The sequence below is a fragment of the Coloeus monedula genome (assembly GCF_965178545.1).
Source record: "Coloeus monedula genome assembly, chromosome: 17".
Lineage (NCBI taxonomy): Eukaryota > Metazoa > Chordata > Aves > Passeriformes > Corvidae > Coloeus > Coloeus monedula.
In genome coordinates this window covers 10,221,687-10,240,815 of record NC_138797.1, presented here as the reverse complement: position 1 = coordinate 10,240,815, position 19,129 = coordinate 10,221,687, and the positions used below count along the sequence as shown (strand labels likewise).

General features: G+C 52.8%; 1 protein-coding gene across 1 annotated transcript; it reads right to left on the bottom strand.

Moving 5' to 3' along the window:
- Positions 1 to 2,694: 2,694 nt before the first annotated feature.
- On the bottom strand, positions 2,695 to 17,469 carry EEF1A2 (eukaryotic translation elongation factor 1 alpha 2). Its single transcript, XM_082292934.1, has 8 exons — positions 17,335 to 17,469; positions 15,606 to 15,828; positions 11,350 to 11,529; positions 10,016 to 10,312; positions 5,720 to 5,870; positions 4,084 to 4,340; positions 3,763 to 3,997; positions 2,695 to 3,042 (listed from the first exon to the last, which is right to left on the bottom strand). Exons 2-8 carry the CDS (start codon positions 15,747 to 15,749, stop codon positions 2,915 to 2,917), a joined length of 1,392 nt encoding a protein of 463 aa, XP_082149060.1. The 5' UTR covers positions 15,750 to 15,828; positions 17,335 to 17,469; the 3' UTR covers positions 2,695 to 2,914.
- Positions 17,470 to 19,129: the final 1,660 nt, after the last annotated feature.

Sequence of the window (19,129 nt, the reverse complement as noted above, 5' to 3'; positions counted from 1 at the left end):
GCCTGCCCATGGCAGGGAGCAACTGGAGGAGAATTTGGTATTTTGAAATCCATCTCACCACCACAGCTCTATCACCTGCCATGGGTCATGTACACCCACCTGCTCTGACACGGTGCTGATAGTTTCAAAATCAGCTTGAGCTCACTGCTCAAAATTTTTTGCCAAAATCCACCTGTGGTCCAGTTCAGGGGCCTGTTGGGTTGCTTATCATTTTGGTAGGATCCCAAAGTGGATCATGTCAAACTAAGGGCACCATTGCTTGTTTGCCTGCAAGCCCTGTGGGGCCAGGCAATGATTTACACGTGGTGGGTTGTTGATCCAGTCCCAAAACACTGATCCAAAAGGGATTCAAACCCAAGGTTTGGCTGGAGGCAGGCTGTGGCTTCACTGATACTGTGTTGAAATGCCCAAGAATGCAGCATATTTTTCTTTTGGGAAAATGCTTATGCTTTGAAGTGGGTTTCAATCACAATATTTCTGTTAATTCTGTCTCGCTAAAGATCCTGACCCAAACCTCCCAAAATGGGGGACGCTGCTGCTACTGCTGAGATCTCACTTCAGGCACCATCTCTTCTTTCTGCTCCTGCAGATCACTTGGGGTGCCAACCCACACTTAAATGAGGCTGAAAATTTGGCCCTGCTCTGAGCCATGAGCAAGTCTGAGTTAAGTCCTCTGGCTTTATATTTTTGCTTTTCTGCAGTTCCATCATTAATTACCTCACCACTTGTGCAGTGCTCCCAGAGTATCTTTCACAGCTCCCCTGGCATATTTCTATGGAAACGTAGCCGTGGTTTTGTCAAGCCTGTATTTGCTTTTAAAATAGCAGGAGAGGTGCAGACTTTGCTCCTGCTCTTCTCTGTCCCCCCTCCGACCCCACGGTGGTGCTCACTCCAGCTGTGCCAGCAGCTGGCTTCCATTGGGCACCAGGGAGCTGGACGTTCCTGAACAGCGTGGGAGGGATATTCCCACAGGAGTTCCTGTTGGTGCTGCTTTTAAGGATGCAGGAAAATCATGCACATGAGGATGCTCTCCTGCTTGCAAATACCCAGGAAGAGGCACAAGTTGTCTCAGGGAAAACACACCTTGGGAACTGGGAAATGCAGGAGGAGCTGGAAGATGAGATTAAACTATCAGTGGGAAAACAGCCTTCCCCCGTGGCTGTGCTGTGCCTCGCAGGGATCCCCAGATCCTCTTCCAATTTGTGGAATGCCAAGGACACAGCACTTCAGAGAGCCCAGTACTGCAAAGACCTTTGGCATCAAATTGGTTTCTGTGGATGAAGCTGGTGGATGTAGGGTGTGCGGAGAGGGGTGAGGAGCCTTGGTGGCCTGTGCACAGTTTTGGGGATCTTAGCCCAGGGAGCCGGTCCATGTCCGTGGCTGTCAGACCCGGACATGGGATGGGGAGAGTGTCTGGGGAGCAGGCAGGGTGAGTTCATGCAGAGCTCTCTGTAATTCAGCTTGATGTCAGCTCCTTGAGGCTCTGCCTGGGGACACTCAGTGCTGCAGAGCATCAGATGTTAATTAGGATCATTAAGGGCTTTGTGACACAAACAGCAGTGATGATATTTGTGCCTCTGGAGCTCTCCTGGGAAGGGCCTCGCACGATGCTGCCCTTCACAGAGACTATGTAGGGCCACCTGTTGCCAGTACTGTCTCTTCCTGAAAGCCAAGTCAGAGGCACAGACAAGCTCAGGATGCCCCAGCACGCTGCTAATGCCTCCTCCAGGGAGGAAATGGCCCTTGGAAACATCCCCACAATGCTGTAGTGGCAGCACAACTCTCACACCACCTCCCTCCTTCTGCCTGGTCCATTGTACCATCTACTGCTCCTCCTCACACTAAGTGCTCCCACTCTTTTCCCCTCACAGCTCCTGGCTGTTGCTTTTTGGTCAATCCTAACCACTCAGCACCCACAGCCCTTTGGACTGGGACAGCTGCACTGAGTGGAGCTGGGAGAGGTGCACACCTTGCCTGGGGCTGCAAGATTGTGATGGAAGTCAAAACACTGCCCTGGGTGAAGACCATGAGTTTTGGGGCTTCTTGTGAGACCTGAGTCATGTCTGGGCTTCAAGCAGGAAGAAATGTTGCTGTTGAGTTGTTTGGAAAGGGCTGGGGGATCCTGGGGACAGAGCAGCAGGTGGGGAGAGAAGGCAGTCTCAGTCACTGTTCCCAAGATGATGGGGTATGACAGAGACCGAAAGTGATGCAGCTCGCCCTTCCAGGAGACATGGGGTGCTCTATTTTCCTTCCTTTCAGTGGCATAACTAGGAGGTCAATTTAAGCCTATTTTGCATGAAAAAAAACATAATAAAGGTCCTGGAAAATGATTTTAGAATCTTGAGCTGGTTAAGGAGAGTATCACAACTGCTGTGAGAGCTGTCGCTGCTTCAGGCTGGGGGAATCACCCGGGTCAAGGGGTGCAAGCTGGGGAAGGGCTGGGTGCTGGCTAACGCCCTGAATATGGGCTCCCAACTGTCCTCCTTCCTCCTTACTTCCATCCCAGGCCCTCCTGTGCCGACCCCACCATCTACTCTAGGTGGGACTACACAATCCCCACCCAACCCAGCCCCTCTCAATGACAGATGCACACACACACAGCTCCACACCTTTTGGATTGGTTGGTTTGTTTTGGTTTTTTTTGGGAGGGGGGTCTTTGTCTGGTTTTGTTGGGTTGGTTTTTTTTCCACTGTGGATGTTGCACCAGTTTTATTGGTAAAATTAACATGAAGCCTCACAAACGCTGGAACATGCTTTTCCTTTTAAAGAATTTCCACTGGACCTTAATGGTGAGCATCCAGTCGTTGACATATAAACTCTTACAAGCTGATGTGCACACGTGCGCCCGGGGGAGACGGCGGCAGCGTCCTGGTGTCAGGGATGGTTTCTGCGCGATGCACTGGGAGCCCACGATTCATTTGCCAGCCTTCTGGGCCTTCTGGGCAGACTTGGTGACTTTCCCGGCTCCACCACTCTTCTTCTCCACGTTCTTGATGACGCCCACGGCCACGGTCTGCCGCATGTCACGGACAGCGAAGCGGCCTGAGGGACAGAGAGAGGGGGAATGCGAGTGAGACTCTGAGGCTGAGCTCTTCTGGGAGAGTGGTAGTGGGATCTACACCCCCACTCATGGTGCCATGTGTTACCCCTGCCCTTGGAGCAGGTTCCTGAGCTATAAATCCTTTCTCTGACCACCAGTACTGAGGCTCCCCTCTATTTAAATTAATATTTTTTAAACTTAAACCCCATCTCTTCTCTGCAAGCTCACAGCATTGCTGAAGCTTCCAGATGTGCAATATCGACCTGATCTAGTGGAAAGTGTCCCTGACCATGGCAGGGAGGTGGAACAAGATGGCTTTTTTATGTCCCTTCCAATCCAAACCATCCTAGAACTCAAGCATGGCACTTCCCTACTTTAAAAGGTGGCCTCCACTGAGCAAACTTTCCTCTTTCTTCTCCTGACTAGTTGTTTTAGGGCAGAGAGGAGGAAACTGGAAAAATGTTTCTGTGTTCAGAAACTATCAGGGTTTAGTAACTGTGAAGGAAACCTCGTTGCTCCCAGAGGGAAAACCCAGCCTTTGAAAACTCAGCTCGGCAGAGAGCCTGCCCCACCCCAGCCTACCAGCACATGGGGCAGCAGCAAAACATCCTCAGCTCCCTCGCCATCCAGCTGGGAGAAGCTCAGCATGTCTGATGTGAGCTCTGCACCCACAGAGCCCTCATGCTCCTCCACAGGAGACCTCCAAAGAGCCATTCCCTTACCAAGGGGTGGGTACTGGGAGAAGCTCTCCACACACATGGGCTTGCCAGGGATCATCTCCACGATGGCTGCATCACCCGACTTCAGGGACTTGGGGTTGTCCTCCAGCTTCTTGCCGGAGCGCCGGTCGATCTTCTCCTTCAGCTCGGCAAACTTGCAGGCGATGTGTGCGGTGTGGCAGTCGATGACGGGCGAGTAGCCAGCACTGATCTGGCCAGGGTGGTTCAGGATGATCACCTGAGGGACAGAGCAGTGTCATGGCAAGGCTGGGAGCTTGGGCATGGTGGCAAACGAGGCATGGTGGCATCACCAGCCCTGCTCACCTGAGATGTGAACTGCGCTGCCTCCTGCGGCGGGTCCGACTTGCTGTCCCCGCAGACGTTCCCGCGGCGGATGTCCTTCACCGAGACGTTCTTCACGTTGAAGCCAACATTGTCCCCAGGCAGAGCCTCGCTCAGGGCCTCATGGTGCATCTCCACGGATTTCACCTCAGTGGTGATGTTCACAGGGGCAAAGGTGACCACCATGCCAGGCCGCAGGATTCCAGTCTCCACTCGGCCCACGGGGACTGTGCCAATCCCTGCAGAGACAAGGACAGAGTGCAGCAAAGTTCAATCTGCTTGGTCAGAGCTGGGCCAGAGCCTGGATTCAGCAAAAGCAAGACATCTTCGGTGGTTTTCACCAAAGAACATGTTTGCTCCTTGCCCAAAACCCCCAGTTTTCAGCAGATCAACACAGGGGTATTGAAAATTGTTATGAGTCCATCCTTCCTACTCAAAGTTTTGTAAAAAAGAAGTAACCCACAGTCAGAAAGTCCTGCTCAATCCACATGCCCCAAAAGTTCTTCTCCTGGAGCAGCTGTGGCATCTCCTGCATGGAGGACTGGGACATCATAGCATGCGTGCAACAACACTGCACGCATCCCTGACGGCCACACCACCAGCTGTGACAGAAAATGAGGGTCAGAAAATGATTGGGATCTTTTACAGCCTGTGTCACCAGGAGACTTTGGGAAAATTCCCCTTTGGAGGCAGGTGAAGAATGATTGAGAGAAACAACATTGAAGCGATTGAGAAGGTTGGCTGGACCCATCTGCTCCTCCACGTCCACCCTGCTGCCTCCACCTTCCCTCTTCCCACGGTGTCTCAGCTCCTCAAGGACCTGCCTCCCGGTAAAACCAGATCTCTTTGCCCCAGCTGAGCTAGGGGAGGACACAGACCTCTAACCACTTTTCATCTCCACTGCAAACAAGAGCAGCCTGCATAAAAAACCCTGCTAAATCCCATGTTCAACACTTGCAGTGCATGTATCCTTGGAAAAGTGTGGGAATGGGCTGGAGAAGGCTGTGCCTGCCTAATCCAGCCCCCAGGGAGTCAGCAGTGCTGTCCACTTATGCCAGCAGGTCAGAGAGCTCACAGGGTATTTATAGCTGAGCAAAGTGCCCCCATCACCTCTCCAGAGGGAAGGGGACACGCGTCAGCCACGGCGCTCCCTACATGGCTGGCACAGCTCAGCAGGAGGACGTGCCAGTGATGGACACCAGCATTTGGGAAGCTTGGGCAGGTCACAGCCAAGCTCCACCAGCTTCAGCGGCCCTCCCTGCTGGTCTTGTCCCTCATCTGGGCCACAGAATGCTTTTTGCTGCCTCCAACTTGCCTGGCCAGCCATGATCTCTGGGACACACAAATTTGCAGCCATTTTGGCATCATGTGTTCCCTGGGGACAGCTCACAAACCTGCTGGTCCTTTCTGGTCCCTGGGCACCTTTGGGCATGTCCCCTCCACCCCAGACAGCCCAGGCTCAAATGGGGCCTTTGCCCTGCAGCTACCACCCTTTTCTCCAACATTATCTCTGGTTTGAAGAATCAAATCTCTCCGGTTTCCCAACACCTGGAAATGTCATTCCCAAATTCCCATAGAATGAAGACTCCAGTTAAGGCAGAGGAGTGGCAGGGCTCACCTCCAATCTTGTAGACATCCTGGAGGGGCAGGCGCAGGGGTTTGTCTGTGGGGCGGGTCGGGGGCAGGATGGTGTCCAGGGCCTCCAACAGGGACACACCACTGGCGTTGCCTTCTTTGCGCTCCACCTTCCAGCCTTTGAACCAAGGCATCTGGGAAGAGAGCAGCAACAGAGAACCATGGAATCACAAGGTTGGATGAGACCTTAAAGACCATCTTTTTCCACCCCTCTGGCATGGGAAGGGACATCTTCCATGAGACCAGGTTGCTCCAAGGCCCATCCAGCTTGGCCTTGAACACTTACAACATTCACTGAGTGTGCCTGTCCTCAGCACCCAGAGGTGAACCCAGAGAGATGTCCCATCAGGACAACCTCCATACAGTCAGTCCTGCCATGTCCTGGCTTTACCAGGGGGCTGGGGAGCTCCTTCCACTCCACCATCCCCGCAGGCTTATTTGCCCCCCTTTGCTCAATCTCTCCCTCTGTCTTCTAGAAATGAGCAAGACATCCATTAATGGGAGAAAAAGGATGGAAGTGGTTAAAGCCAGCAAACTTACAGCCCCACTTCCAATCACAATCCATGGGCACTGCACCAGCTGCCTGGATCCCAGCCTCCAGGAATGCTGCCTCCAGCACAGGGAACACAGGGTCTGCAGCCAAGTCCCAGCTACAAAGTGCTCAACCTTCAGTCCTGGGAACCAAGTTCCTTCAAGGCGAGCCCCAGACAAACACTTCTCCCCACTCAGTCTTGCTATCACCCCCCCAAGGTCTGGATTCTAAACCCCTGGCTTGGGAGGATGCTGCTGAGAGGCAGGATTGTTTTTCATAGATGTCCCCTTCTTCTGACCTCAGTTGGACCTTTGAAACTAAAAATTGGCCAGAAAGAGGTGGAGAGGAATGGAAATGTGCTCAGCAGCAGCCATGGTTTAATGCAGGGAACTGCAGTGCTTTATTGGGATGATGCTGCACATCTGGATGTTGTAGCAGCACCTGGAGCTTGCTAGCAAGAAAAATCTAGTCCTGGGTCTGAGACAACCCTAATACAACAAGCAGAGATCAGAGTCTGCAAGGCCATTCCCCTGCCTCTGCACAGAGAGGGTTAGACAGTATTTTCCCATTCCAGAGTCAAATGCTTCCCGTGTGTCCCAAATCCATCACACACTTTGTGGACGTGGCTTTTTTCCCTTACCAACACCAGTGGCACAGTGCAGTGGGCATGGGGGGCTGGGGTGAAGCAAGACCCCCAAAGTGCCCCCAGCTTCACAGCCATCCCTGGAGGATGTGGCTATGCCAAGGGTGGTTTCCTGTCCTGCAATCTGCACCAGCTTTGGGAAGGAGAGAGGGAAAGACTGGACGCAGCCAGGGAATTCAGCCTGCATCCAAAGCATTCAGGTCAGCCCCCTTCAGAGGGTCATGTCTGACACCACTTGTCTTTCTTGGTGGCAGTGGCAGGAGGAGCCTGGGGACACTTTTGCAGCAGGTTCTTCCCAGGGCACTGCAGCTCTTGCCTTGCAGCCAGACCCAGCACCAAGGCAATAGCTTGGCAAAATGAAAACTCCATCCAGGCAGCGAGGGAGCCTCGTGTCATGTGCAGGATGGCTCAGACCTTCCCCCATTCTGCTGTGGCAGGGCCCAAACGCCAGGCAGGGACCTGTGCCAGCAGCTGCCCCATGGCCACCTGCCCATGGGCTCTGCTCTCGAGGATGACAGCCACCAAGTGCCCACAGCTCCCATCCCTCTGCCCCACACAGCTCTGGCACATGGGGAAATGACCACCTCTGCCCATGACACCTGGCTGTCAGAGCCATCCCTCTCTCCAGGGAACTTCTGACAAGCCAAGAATCAGATAAAGACTTAGACACCTTCCGGGAACAAATCTCTTCGAAACCTCAGCATGGCCTCAGGGTGAAAAGCATCTGTAAAACCTGGTTTGTGCTGCCTCCTATGGCCACCCAAATAAAACCACTGTCATGTATTCCCCAAATCTGCTTCCCAAAGAGCAATTCCTACTCCACCACTCCTATGGCAAAAGCAGGATCTGACCAAATCCTGCAGGTAGACAGGCTCCGGTCCCCCAAAATAACAGCTGAGCTCCAGCTCTTCTACACTCAAAGTCTATTGTACAGAGCAGTTGCCTTTCCCTGACTTTCCCCAGCCCATGAGCACCTCAACACCCCCACCCACGCACCCCAGTGTTGAAGCTGCAGCCCCAGGCCACCACAATCCCTAGCACCAGAGACTGGGTGTGTTTGGGTTGCAGCATCCCATGGGGTGAAAGTCTCCCAAACCACATGGAACGGCCCCATTCTGCCAGCTGCAGCATCACAAAGCTGCTTCACAGAACACCCCATTTCCCAAAAAGCTCTCGAGTGCAAAACTTTGATGGAAGCACGGCCCAGCTGTCATTTTTTTGCAGCTGGCCCTGGGATTCTGTGCAACAGGGATGTGGGCTGGAGTCTCCCACACAGAGCTGGTTCCGGCCTGACATACCACCACACCCCCCTTGCTCAGAGGCAACAGGAGCTGCAGGGACATCATGGCTCTAATCCCCACTTTCTGATAAGTCCCCTGACAGACAGACAAGTCACTTGACTGCCTTGTGCTTCAGTGAAACCTGTCCAGAAATTACAAGTGAAAATAATCAAGAGCTTTTTCAGGCGAGGAAGGAGAGAAGAGACATCTACACCAGGTTCCTGCTTAAGCTTTCCTAGAGATGGTGCAATATGGGGAGGAGGAGTCTGTCCCTGTACCCTCTCCAGCAGAGCTCATGCTGTTCCAGACCAGGCCAGGTTTTCTTCCCAATTCCCCAGCTCAGGCAGCACCCAGAAGCCAGCTGCCTCCTTAGGACAAAGGAGAGAGCTATTTCATCCCCTGCCTTCTGTCAGGCAGCACATTACACTGGGAACCTGCCCTGAGACCCCTCTGGAGGAAGGGGCTCACTGAGCCCCTCCTGCTCTGTGCCTCCCCTCTGCAGCCTATTAATAGGAGAATTGTTCAGGATCATCTTCCCAGCCCAGCAGCTGCTGACATTTGGAGCCTGCCTGATTGAGGCACCCAGGAACCATGGGGCTGGGTTTGGCATGGCCGTGGCTGACCTTTATCCCAGCTCTGCTCCTCAGGGAACAGGAATCTCCCAAGCACCCCGATAATTCCTTCCTTCCAAACTATCCCAAGTGAGCTGCCCTTCCTGTGCAGGGCAGGAGCTGTGTTTTGTGACTGTGTGAGCTTGCATTGCAGAATTCCCCTCACCCAGGCTTGTGATCCCTGACCTCCCTCAGTTGCTGCTGGACTCATGGATTGCCTCCCTTGTCACAAAGCCCTGCCCTGTAATCCACAGGTGATGTCCTGAAGTCCCCCTAAGCATCAAATTTCCCATTGGTTTCACAAGAGATTCCTGGGGTCTGAGCAACTTGCTCAAGGTCACTCAGAAGTCATCAGAAGAGCAAGGACCTTCCTCTGGCCAGGACTTTCCAGCCCATCACTTCTTTGGAAGACTAACCCTGGGGTAGCTTTTTCTCCAACAAAACCAGTGTCAGAATAACAAGTGTTATGGGCAGCCTGTCTGCCAAAACCTCCATCCTTCCTAAGCTCTTCCTTCTGTTTTGTGAACTGATGGCACAGGCCCCCCCCCAGAGCACCCTGCCTTTGTCTCCCCACCATCCTCATCACAGAGGGAGTAAAAACCAACTGGAAAAGGAGCAGCCCCAAATGAATGCTCTACGGAACTTTGGGTTTGGCATGGAAAACCTGGTACTTCCTCAAGAAAACATCACCTTTGGGAGTGAGATCCCAGCACTGGAACTGGAGGTTTGGCCATCACAGTGACACAGAGCATCAGTGGGAAAGGGGACTGAGACCCAGCATGAGGGAGCCTGGCTGCAGGGGGGAGCTGCTCCAAGCCTGACACCAGACTGTGTTATTCCTCTCAGAAAACAATGCCCTAAAAACACACCCGCTGCTCCTGCTGAGAGTGACAATTGCTGCTCTAACGTCACTGTGAGTTCTGACAAGGCAAAAACTTCAAGTCCCGGCCCAGAAGCAAAGCCAGCGAGATCATCTCCTGAAGATGCTCATGTTTAGCTGCTGGGGTGCCTGGCCAGGGCACAGCACCCATGAACAGTGAGCCCATTCATCCTGCCTGGGGCCAAGCAGAGCTCCATGGCACATCATCTGTGCTGCCGCATGGGCCTTTGTGCACAACGGGCACATGAAACATTTGCAGAGCACAGAGTTCATCTTCAGCCCGGGTCAGGATCGCCGGGGTGGGGGGAGAAGTCTAACACAAGGCACACTTACATTGGGAGAGGGCTCCAGCATGTTGTCTCCATGCCAGCCCGAGATGGGCACGAAGGGAACTGTGGCCGGGTTGTAGCCGATCTTCTTGATGTAGGCGCTGACCTCCTTGACGATTTCATCGTAGCGTTTCTCGCTGTAGGGGGGCTCTGTGGAATCCATCTTGTTGATGCCCACGATGAGCTGCTTCACCCCCAGGGTGTAAGCCAGCAGGGCGTGCTCGCGGGTCTGCCCGTTCTTGGAGATGCCGGCTTCAAATTCACCCACACCGGCAGCGACGATCAGGACAGCACAGTCAGCCTAGGGGCAGAGAGCAAATGAGCTGCTGCTGTCCCCAGAGAGCATGGCCCTGGTGACACCCCTGAGGGCTTTGAGGGAGTTCCAGATGACTCCCTGCCAGCTGCTACCCATAATCCTGCTGATCCACCTCAAAACTGACCCAGCTGTGCTATTTCAGACTTGCCAAACCCACATTGTGCATTGTGAGTGGGAAAACGGGGTGGATCCCTCTTGGATGCAAGACTCTGACCAGGACCTCATCTTGATCATCTACAGACAAGGTTTTATTTAAAACCCCCCTGAAGTCTTACAAAAATCCTCTCTGGGTGATGGGTGTGGCTCCAGCCATGGAAACTGTTCCCCAGATTACTTTTGTACCCAGAATACACAGCAGAAGCTGCCTGGGTTTGGCAAAAAGCCATGCCCAGCCCAGCTGGCAGCTCAATGGAAATCTCACTGGGCATGTGCTGGGGTTCACCCAGCACCCACCAGTCACAGGAAGATGCAGGAATGTCCCACAGTGCAATGAAAGGAAACCACCCTACTCAGGAAGGGTAGACCATTGGATCTGGCAATATGATGTGCGACAAAGACAGCTGTTTTGAGGAAAAGGAAGGAGAAAAGATCTGTGGAGCCTCCTTTTTCCAATAAAACCTAGTGGACTGTTGGAAGTTTCCTGTGTATCTCATTTGGCTGAGGCTAAAATAATGTGGAGATACCCTCACACAAAGGCCTGTAGCTCACAGTATCCCAGATCCCAGGCAGGCCACATTCATCCCACCTTTTCATGTGGGTGGAAATGGGATGGAGAAACCCCCTCTTTGTGCCCAAAGACACCTTTTGTCCCAGACACCCAGGGAGGTGCAGGACCCTGGTGTGCTGGGTCTCTGGTGCCATCAGTCTCTTGGGTGGACCCTGCTGGACACTCCTCAATGTTTTCTCTCTCAACTCCCCACCTCCAAAAGGGCTCCCACTGCACCTATGTGACCTTGGGCTTGTGAACAAGGCTCAGCCTCCCCCCTCCAGCAGCCCCCCGCCCCCTGGGCCCCATTTCTCACCTGGGAGGTTCCAGTGATCATGTTCTTGATGAAGTCCCTGTGGCCAGGGGCATCAATGATGGTGATGTAGTACTTGGTGGTCTCAAACTTCCACAGCGAGATGTCAATGGTGATGCCACGCTCACGCTCGGCCTTCAGCTTGTCCAGCACCCAGGCGTATTTGAAGGACCCCTTCCCCATCTAGCCAACACAGAGGTAAGAACCAGTGAGAAACCCAAGCCCACAGCACTGCTGATGGCCTCCCACCCATCAGGGCACTTCCCAAGCTCACACAGGGTCACACTGCAAACATTAAAGGCAAAATTCCCTAAATTCAGTGAGAGCTGTGGTCTATTTACTAATAAATACAGGGGAAAGGAGATGTTGTTCTCAACATGTTCCTCAACAGGATGCAGGAGAGGTTGGAAGAAGAGCCATGAAGTGAATTTGTGAGTAGGGCTGGATGGGCAGGACCTGAAGGCAGCAACCCATGAGGTCTCCTCCATGAAACACCAGGGTACTGCACTGCTGCTGGGAAATCCTGTACAGAGACATGGAAAGCTGCTTCTTGTCACACTAGATGTCTCTGAGAGGATATTTATATACTTATCCCATCTCCTCACCTTAATGGAGTTGTTGAAAAAGGTCTGTTTATGGGATTTATTTTGTTTTATTTCCCATGGTTTCACAGAGATGCACATGAAGGGACATGGTCTAGTGGTGGGCTTGGCAGTGCTAGGTTAATGGTTGGACTCAATGATCTTAGAGGGCTTTTCCAACCTAAATGATTCTCTGATTCTGTGATTTTAATCCATGACTCAGACCTGTGAGGCAGCTGGTTAGGGGGAAAGGGCATTGCTGCATGAGTGAGCCCAAAACTGGCAGGGGTGTAGGAGTGGAATGGGTTAAAAGAAAATGAAATGAGGGATGGTTGCTACGAGCAGAATAGAAATGTGATTGATTTTTGCCACAGAGTGTGCAAATTCACAGGAAAAGCTACTGTGAGCTGCAGCCAGACCAACTGTTGTTGCCAAATGGCCAAAATCTCAGCCAACATTGTAATGCAGGAAATCATGCTGGGGGAGATTAGCTCCAGTAAATCTTTCTGCCAGTGATAAAGCACATTCCCTGGTAAAACCACAGTGGCACTTCTGAAGTGCCTTCTCCTTTGGGTTGGAGCCCTTTGACGTCATGGCACCAGGGAGAGCTGGATTTCCCTCCAGCGTGGAGGTCATGCTCCCAGTCTGAGCTGGGATCCTGCCGAGGTGGAGATGGGGCACAACAAGCCCACCCTTGCTGACCCCGCTGTGTGCTGGGGCAGTCAGAGGAGCCTGGCCAAAGCGAGGGGTTAAAATGGGCTGCGGCCTTCAGCTCTTGGCCTCAGATGCAAGGGAGTTTTAAGGTAGAGAAAGGAATTTAGATCATTTGCAGATGATTTAATGGTCTACTGCTATGCAAGGTCAGAGCTGTGATACCCTGCTCCCATCCATCCATCCCTCTGTTCTCTGCAACCACAGTTTCTTCTGGCCCATTACCAATCACCGGTCAGAGGGAAGCACTTCCCAATGGCAGGTGCCAAAGACTCCAGTGATGAGCCTCCCCAAGAAAGAGAAGGCAGCATCACATCTAAACCTGGCCTGCCCACACCATGCCCGGGCGCTGGTCTGCTCCATCTCCCACACTCCAGCCCTGTTTCAGCCAGCACAAGGAATTAATGGTGACAGCCTGTTTCATAACAGCTGAGTGCTGCGATGACTTTGCAGCTTGCTCTGGAGGATTACAGGCAAAATCCTAAAGCCAGGGGCAAGACTTCCCCTCCTCAGAGGGGATGCCAGGTCGAGGAGGTGATGCCCCATCTCCGCTGGGAAGCTATGAGCTCTCACTGGGATGGAAAAATCCAGAATCAAGTCTCTGCTCCTGAGCATCCTCCTGACACTGGATTTAGGGAGGGGGTAGAGCAGGAGCTTGGAGGTTTTTAGAATCAAATAATGGTTTGGGTTGGAAAAGACCTCACAGGTCATCTCATTCCAACCCCCCTGCCATGGACAGGGGCACCTTCCACTAGACCAGGTTGCTCCAAATCTCATCCAACTTGGCCTTGAACACTTCCAGGGATGGGGCCAAGTTAACCCTTTCCAGCATGCACATCAAACTCCCCCTTCCCAGGGAACAGGGAGGAGTCATCAGAGTGTGCTCATTTACTGCTGGGGATGGAGATACAGCAGGGAATGGTGCATTTGTGCATTGCATTAACAATGGGCTCTTCTCGGGCAGGAGGTCAATCAGCACATCCCGCAGCCTCTCCCCCATCAGCAGCCTATTCCCTCCCTTCTGGAAGGGGAAACCGAGGCACAGAGTGGACCCCTGGCTCTCCCATGGCACATGAGTGGGAATCAGCACCTTCTTGTCATCAGCCATGTCCACACACACAACCAGCTGCTCATCACGTGTGAGACCCCCCCCAGAGCTCGGCATCACACGTAACGTGAAGACAAATGAGATCCTTTATTTAGCATGCAGTTTCCCTCCTTTCACGGGGTGTATTCAATTACCCAGAGCTAGTGTTGAAAAACCCAGGGTATTATCTAGCTCTGCACAATACCTTCCCTGTTCAGTGCCAGAAATAGCCTGATTTTCCCTGATCAAACCCCAGCGGAGGGACAGCTTTCTATTTGGAGGCCACAAATACTGATTATTTATTTTTTTTAAAAACAGAACAACTCCTCTTTCAGAGATACTGTTACTTCTGCCCTTGAATCAGAAGAAAAAAAAAAGGGAGAAATCCTCACTCTTTTCTCTTAAATAAAATAACAGACCCTGGGTTTTTTGTTGGCTTTTTGGGTGCACGCAGGCCTCCATTTCCTGTGAATGCCACCTAATGGAAGCAAACCCTTCCCCAGCCCTGCATCAGAAAATGGAGTCTGTAAGCTCAGTCAATAGGCTATTAATAGCAGCCTCCGGTGCCCGCGGATCCTGGCAAGTCAGTGAAAGTGTCTGTTCAATTAAAATCACTGCAATCACATCGACGATAACCTTATCATGCCTTATCTGACCTTATAGGTAAAGGGGGGAATTTATGGAAGGATATCAGCAATCATTTTAAATCAAGGGAAAGGGATCATTTTGTATGAAGGAATAGGCTCTTTGCTCAAGGATGGGGAAAAAAGGCTGAAAGTAAGGCAGGAAAATAAGGGATTTAGCTCAGATGCTATCAGCAAATTAAAAAGGTTAAGACAGACAGCAAAGTGTGACATCAAGAGTGGCAGCTCTGTAAATTTTTTTTTTTTTTTTGGTCACTGAAATGTGGGATCTTGACCAGAAAAAAAAAAAAAAAAAGAGGAAGGAGGGGTATCTGCATTAAAGATTCCCAGAGCGATGACGACAAGCCATCTTCTGAGTGACAGGAGCTGCCCTATGGATAACACAGCCAGGCTGTTCCCGGCTCACCCACCTCTCTAGAATTTACCATCATTAATTTCTCAGTACTCCCAATTCACATTTTTCTACCCAAGTCTGTTTCTTCCTCTTTAACCTCGGGCTTTGCCACATTGCAGGTATCGGGTGGTGCTTTGCTGTGTGACAGCTTCTAAATGCAGGCACGATAAAATTGTTACAAATGCCCCCATTATAAGGGTCAAACAAAAGAATTTAACCTAAATGCTCAGATTTCTAGCCAGCTTTTCTGTAGCATAGGCTACCAATCAAACTACACACCAGACCATCTGCCTGAGGAAAACGGGAATGGGGTTTTTCAACCGGATCAAATGAGTGGTTCAGCTGATGCTGCACCTTGTCCCCAGCAGGCACTGGAAGCTGATGCTTGGGAGTGAAATTCAGGCAGCCCTGATCTCGGCAGTGAGGGATTATCAGGTTTTCCCCCCCGTGCACCGTATTTAAAAGGAATTTCATGCCTTGAAGCACCATGATTTGTGGCTTTTCCAGAATCCTGGTGATTACTGCTGGTTCCCTAACCCATCTTGCAGACCTCGCCGTGCCCCTGCCCTCATTAACAGCCGGCAGCTGGGAGTCCCCCAGCTCCGGAAAAGAGGGTGGCGAGCGCCCAAATGGCCTATTTTCCCAAGGCCAGAGAAGTCGGGAAGACCCAGGGGTGCAGAGGGAGAAAAATAGATGGGAACAAAGGGAGAAATAGAAGGTAAGAGAAGGGCAGCACCAGCAAAAGGGGAATACTGCCTGCGGGATACTCGTGGGGATCAGCGTGGAGCATCCCCGCGGGAGGGAATGCGGGCTGGGGGCAGGCTGAGGGGCGGACTCCTCACCTCGGCAGCCTCCTTCTCAAATTTCTCAATGGTCCGTTTGTCGATGCCCCCGCATTTGTAGATGAGGTGCCCGGTGGTGGTGGATTTCCCAGAGTCCACATGCCCGATGACGACGATGTTGATGTGCGTCTTCTCCTTCCCCATGCTGCTGGGCTACGCGGGGCTGGCCGGGGCGGGCGGCGCTGGGGAGGGCGGTGGGAACGCAGCTGCCTTTTGGGGGAGGCTGCGGGGGAAGAGGCAGGCGTCAAAAGAGCCCCCCTGTGCCAGCCCCCTCCCAGCCCTTCGGGAAAGGCTGTCTTCCCCTCGCCCCACCTTCCCGCTGGACCAACGCGCCCGGGGGTGCCCGGCCTCGTCTGGCAGCTCTACCCGTGCTGGGTCAGAGCCAGCCTGCCCCCGGAGGAGGCCAGCCGGGCTATTTCGGGCTGCCACGTCCAGCCTCCAAGTCTCAGCAAGATGCCGTGTTTTTCGGCATCTTGCCCTCCATCGCCCTCGCGGAGACCCCCAGTTCCCAGGGCTACGTCATCGATGCTTCAAAGGTGCCCTTCCTCCCTGGAAAACCTCCCTGCGACTCAGGGCTGCTTCCGCTGCCTTCTCGCTCTTTCCAAACCCGAGGGCATCTACTCCATGTCGTGGGTGCCCTGGGAGGAGCCGAGAGTGCCCGTCCTCCCGGGCTACCCTCACCACTCCCCAGCTGGGCACAGTTCAGGTGGCAACAGGGCGTCTGCAAAATGGGGTGGACAAAAATAGCCCTCGCCTGCTCCCCCAAGCAGGGCTGCCAACAGTGGGGCTGCCGAGGGTTCCTCTGAGCCTGCACTGGGGGGGGTTATTATATTTTACTGCCATGAAACTGGATGGAACAGAGGGAGGAGGCTAAAAACGCAAACGGATGTATCCGGGGAGCTGTCCTGGCATCTCCCGGCGTTGCCATGACTCTGCAGCTGCACACAGACCGGGCACAATTAGGAGCTTTAATCTGACGTCTAATAAAATCCAATTTCACGAATCTGCCCATAGAAGTAAAGGAGGTCAGGAGGAGTTTGCTGCTCTAATAGCGATTCAGTCATGCGGATGATAACATTCCCAGCGAGAAGCTTCCCTGGGCAGCAGGAGCCGCGGCTGTCCCGTCCCTCCTGCCCTTGAACCCAGCCAGCCCGGATCTGGCCGCTTTGCGGCTCCACTGTGATGCCCGGTCCCGGAGCTCCCAGTCCTGGGTGCGGGTCCCTCTCCCCCCTGCAGACCCCTGGCACACGGGGGGGATGCAGGATCTCTTTGGGAATTGGGGATTTTTTTTTTTTTTTTTTTCTTCCCTAGGGAGCTAAAGGCATCCCTGCCCATGGCAGGGGGGTTGGAACGAGATGATCTTTAAGGTCCTTCCAACCCAAATCATTCGAGGATTCTATGATTCTAAAGGCAGGGTGGGGGGAACAAGGGGGGAGCTCGGGCGGATTATCAGGTTTTCCTCCTCATGCACAACCTTTAGAAGGATTTTCATGTTCTGAAGCACCACGGCTTGCGTGTTATTTCCCACCTGCGGGAAGACGCACCTGCGGGATGAAGGAATGGTCCAGCCCCAGCCTTTCCCTTCTCGGGATACCCCCCACCCCAGGGGCTGACAGCACCCACGCACGGGGTGGGGAGGGCACTGATCCCCCGCAGCCCCTGAGGCAGGACACCCCCCCCGCACCCCGGTTGTCCCCCCCCCATCCCGCCGGGGTCCCGCAGCTCTTACCGGGGCGGCGGTCGGGGCGGCCAGAGGCTGCCGGCTTGGGCTCCGCCGCCTTTATCTCCGCGGGAGGGGCCCACCTATCGACGGCGGCAGCGCAATGCAGCGGCCCCCCCGCACTACGGCAATGCGGTACCGGGCGGGGGAGGAGGAGGAGGAGGCGCGGGGGGGACGGGGGGAGGAGGAGGAGGAGGAGAAGAAGGGAGAGGCGGGAGAGACGGGGGACTGGGAGGGAATGTGTAGGGATGGGAGGGAGGTGGAAGGATGGGAGATAAAGGGATGGGGGAAATGGAAAGGTGGGGAGAGATGGAAGGGTGGAAGACGGACGGATGGGAAGATGCAAGGCTGAAGTCAAAGGGAAACAGTGAGATGGAAGATGGAGAGAGGGAAGGAAGGTGGAAGGATAAAAGCTGGAGAGACAGGAGACAGAAGATGAAGGCGTGAGAGGGAGGTGGAGAGATTGGAGGCAGAAGGATGGAAAGATGGGAAAAATGGAGGAGAAATGGAGAGGTGGAGGAATAGAAAATGGAGGGATGGGAAGACTGAAATCAGAGGGAAAGCAGGATGGAAGATAGAGGGATGGGGGTAAGATGGGAGGATAAAAGATGGAGAAATAGGAGAGCTGGAAGATGAAGACATGAGAGGGAGATGAAGGGATGGAGGAGATGGGGAGACTAGAGATAGAGAGAAGGGGGGAAGACAGGTAGATGGAGGCAAGGGCTTTTTGGAAGACAGGAGAAATTATGGAAGGGGGGCTTGGACCCCCTGTGGCAGCCTGGGAAAGAAGGGACAGGGTTGGGATTGGAGGGGGCCACCAAATCCCACATCCCTTGCTCTGCCCCCACTGGGGCCAGTGGTGCAGAAGGGCTGTGCTCCCACAGGGGCTGGGAGGAGAGGGGTCCCTGCAGGGCACAAACACAACCATGGGCAGATGCTGAGGGCACTGCCCCACATCTCTGCCTCCCTGGGAACGCATCAGCCCAGGAGCAAGTGGCAAAGCAAGGGACAAACTGAGCAAAACAGATTTCTGCACCTGCAACATGGACTGGGGCTGCTCAAGAATTTGTGGTTTATCAACATCATCTCATTTAACAGCAAGTGGGGTTCAAGTCCTAGGAGGACAAGGAAACCATAAGTAATCTCTTTCAGTAATATAACGACATTTTCTTTGCATAAAAACAACAATATGTAGTGGTCAGAATATTCATATCTGTGTCAGCTGTGCATTTCCAAGGCCAATCCAAAATTTTCTGTGTCCCAAAGCCAAATATAGGTCAAAAGAAAGCTAATTTTGAATAAAGATATGAAATAATCCAGACTAATTTTATGGCCCAGACCATCCTTCCAGTGAATGTAACAGCTCAGTTAGATACCCTTATGAAGATACTCTTACCTTCCTAGACTGAGGGTTAAAAACTTACTCATTATGTGGATAAAAATGTTCCTAACTTCTCATTAGTGCTTAAAGGGAGGCTTTTTTTAATGAATATTATAGCTCATTGGTATTTTCTTAGAAATATGATAGTCAAGCTATCTTTTGTTTTTATGAAGCATTCCTTGCACAACATAAAATGCACTGAATGCCAGGAAAAATAAAAAGAAACTTCCAAGGAGAAGGCTCTAAGAAGATTTAAAGAGATTACCCCAGCCTAGTTTTGGGACAGGGGTAGAAGCTTTACCACAGTTTTGGATGGGCTGGAGATGAACAGCAAGCATGATAACATAGAGGAGAGAGAGGTTTATAAATCCCTTATCCCTCCTATCCATATTTTTGTGCTCTTCCCTTTTTTTACACAAGGGC

Bases quoted from the DNA above. Each gene is read 5' to 3' on its own strand.
- EEF1A2 (XM_082292934.1), bottom strand. From the start codon at position 15,749: ATGGGGAAGGAGAAGACGCACATCAACATCGTCGTCATCGGGCATGTG. The intron at 4,341-5,719 runs GTGAGCCCTGCC...TTGTCTCTGCAG, and splicing joins GGATGTCTACAAGATTGGAG to GGATTGGCACAGTCCCCGTG. The intron at 3,998-4,083 runs GTGAGCAGGGCT...TCTGTCCCTCAG, and splicing joins CAGCGCAGTTCACATCTCAG to GTGATCATCCTGAACCACCC.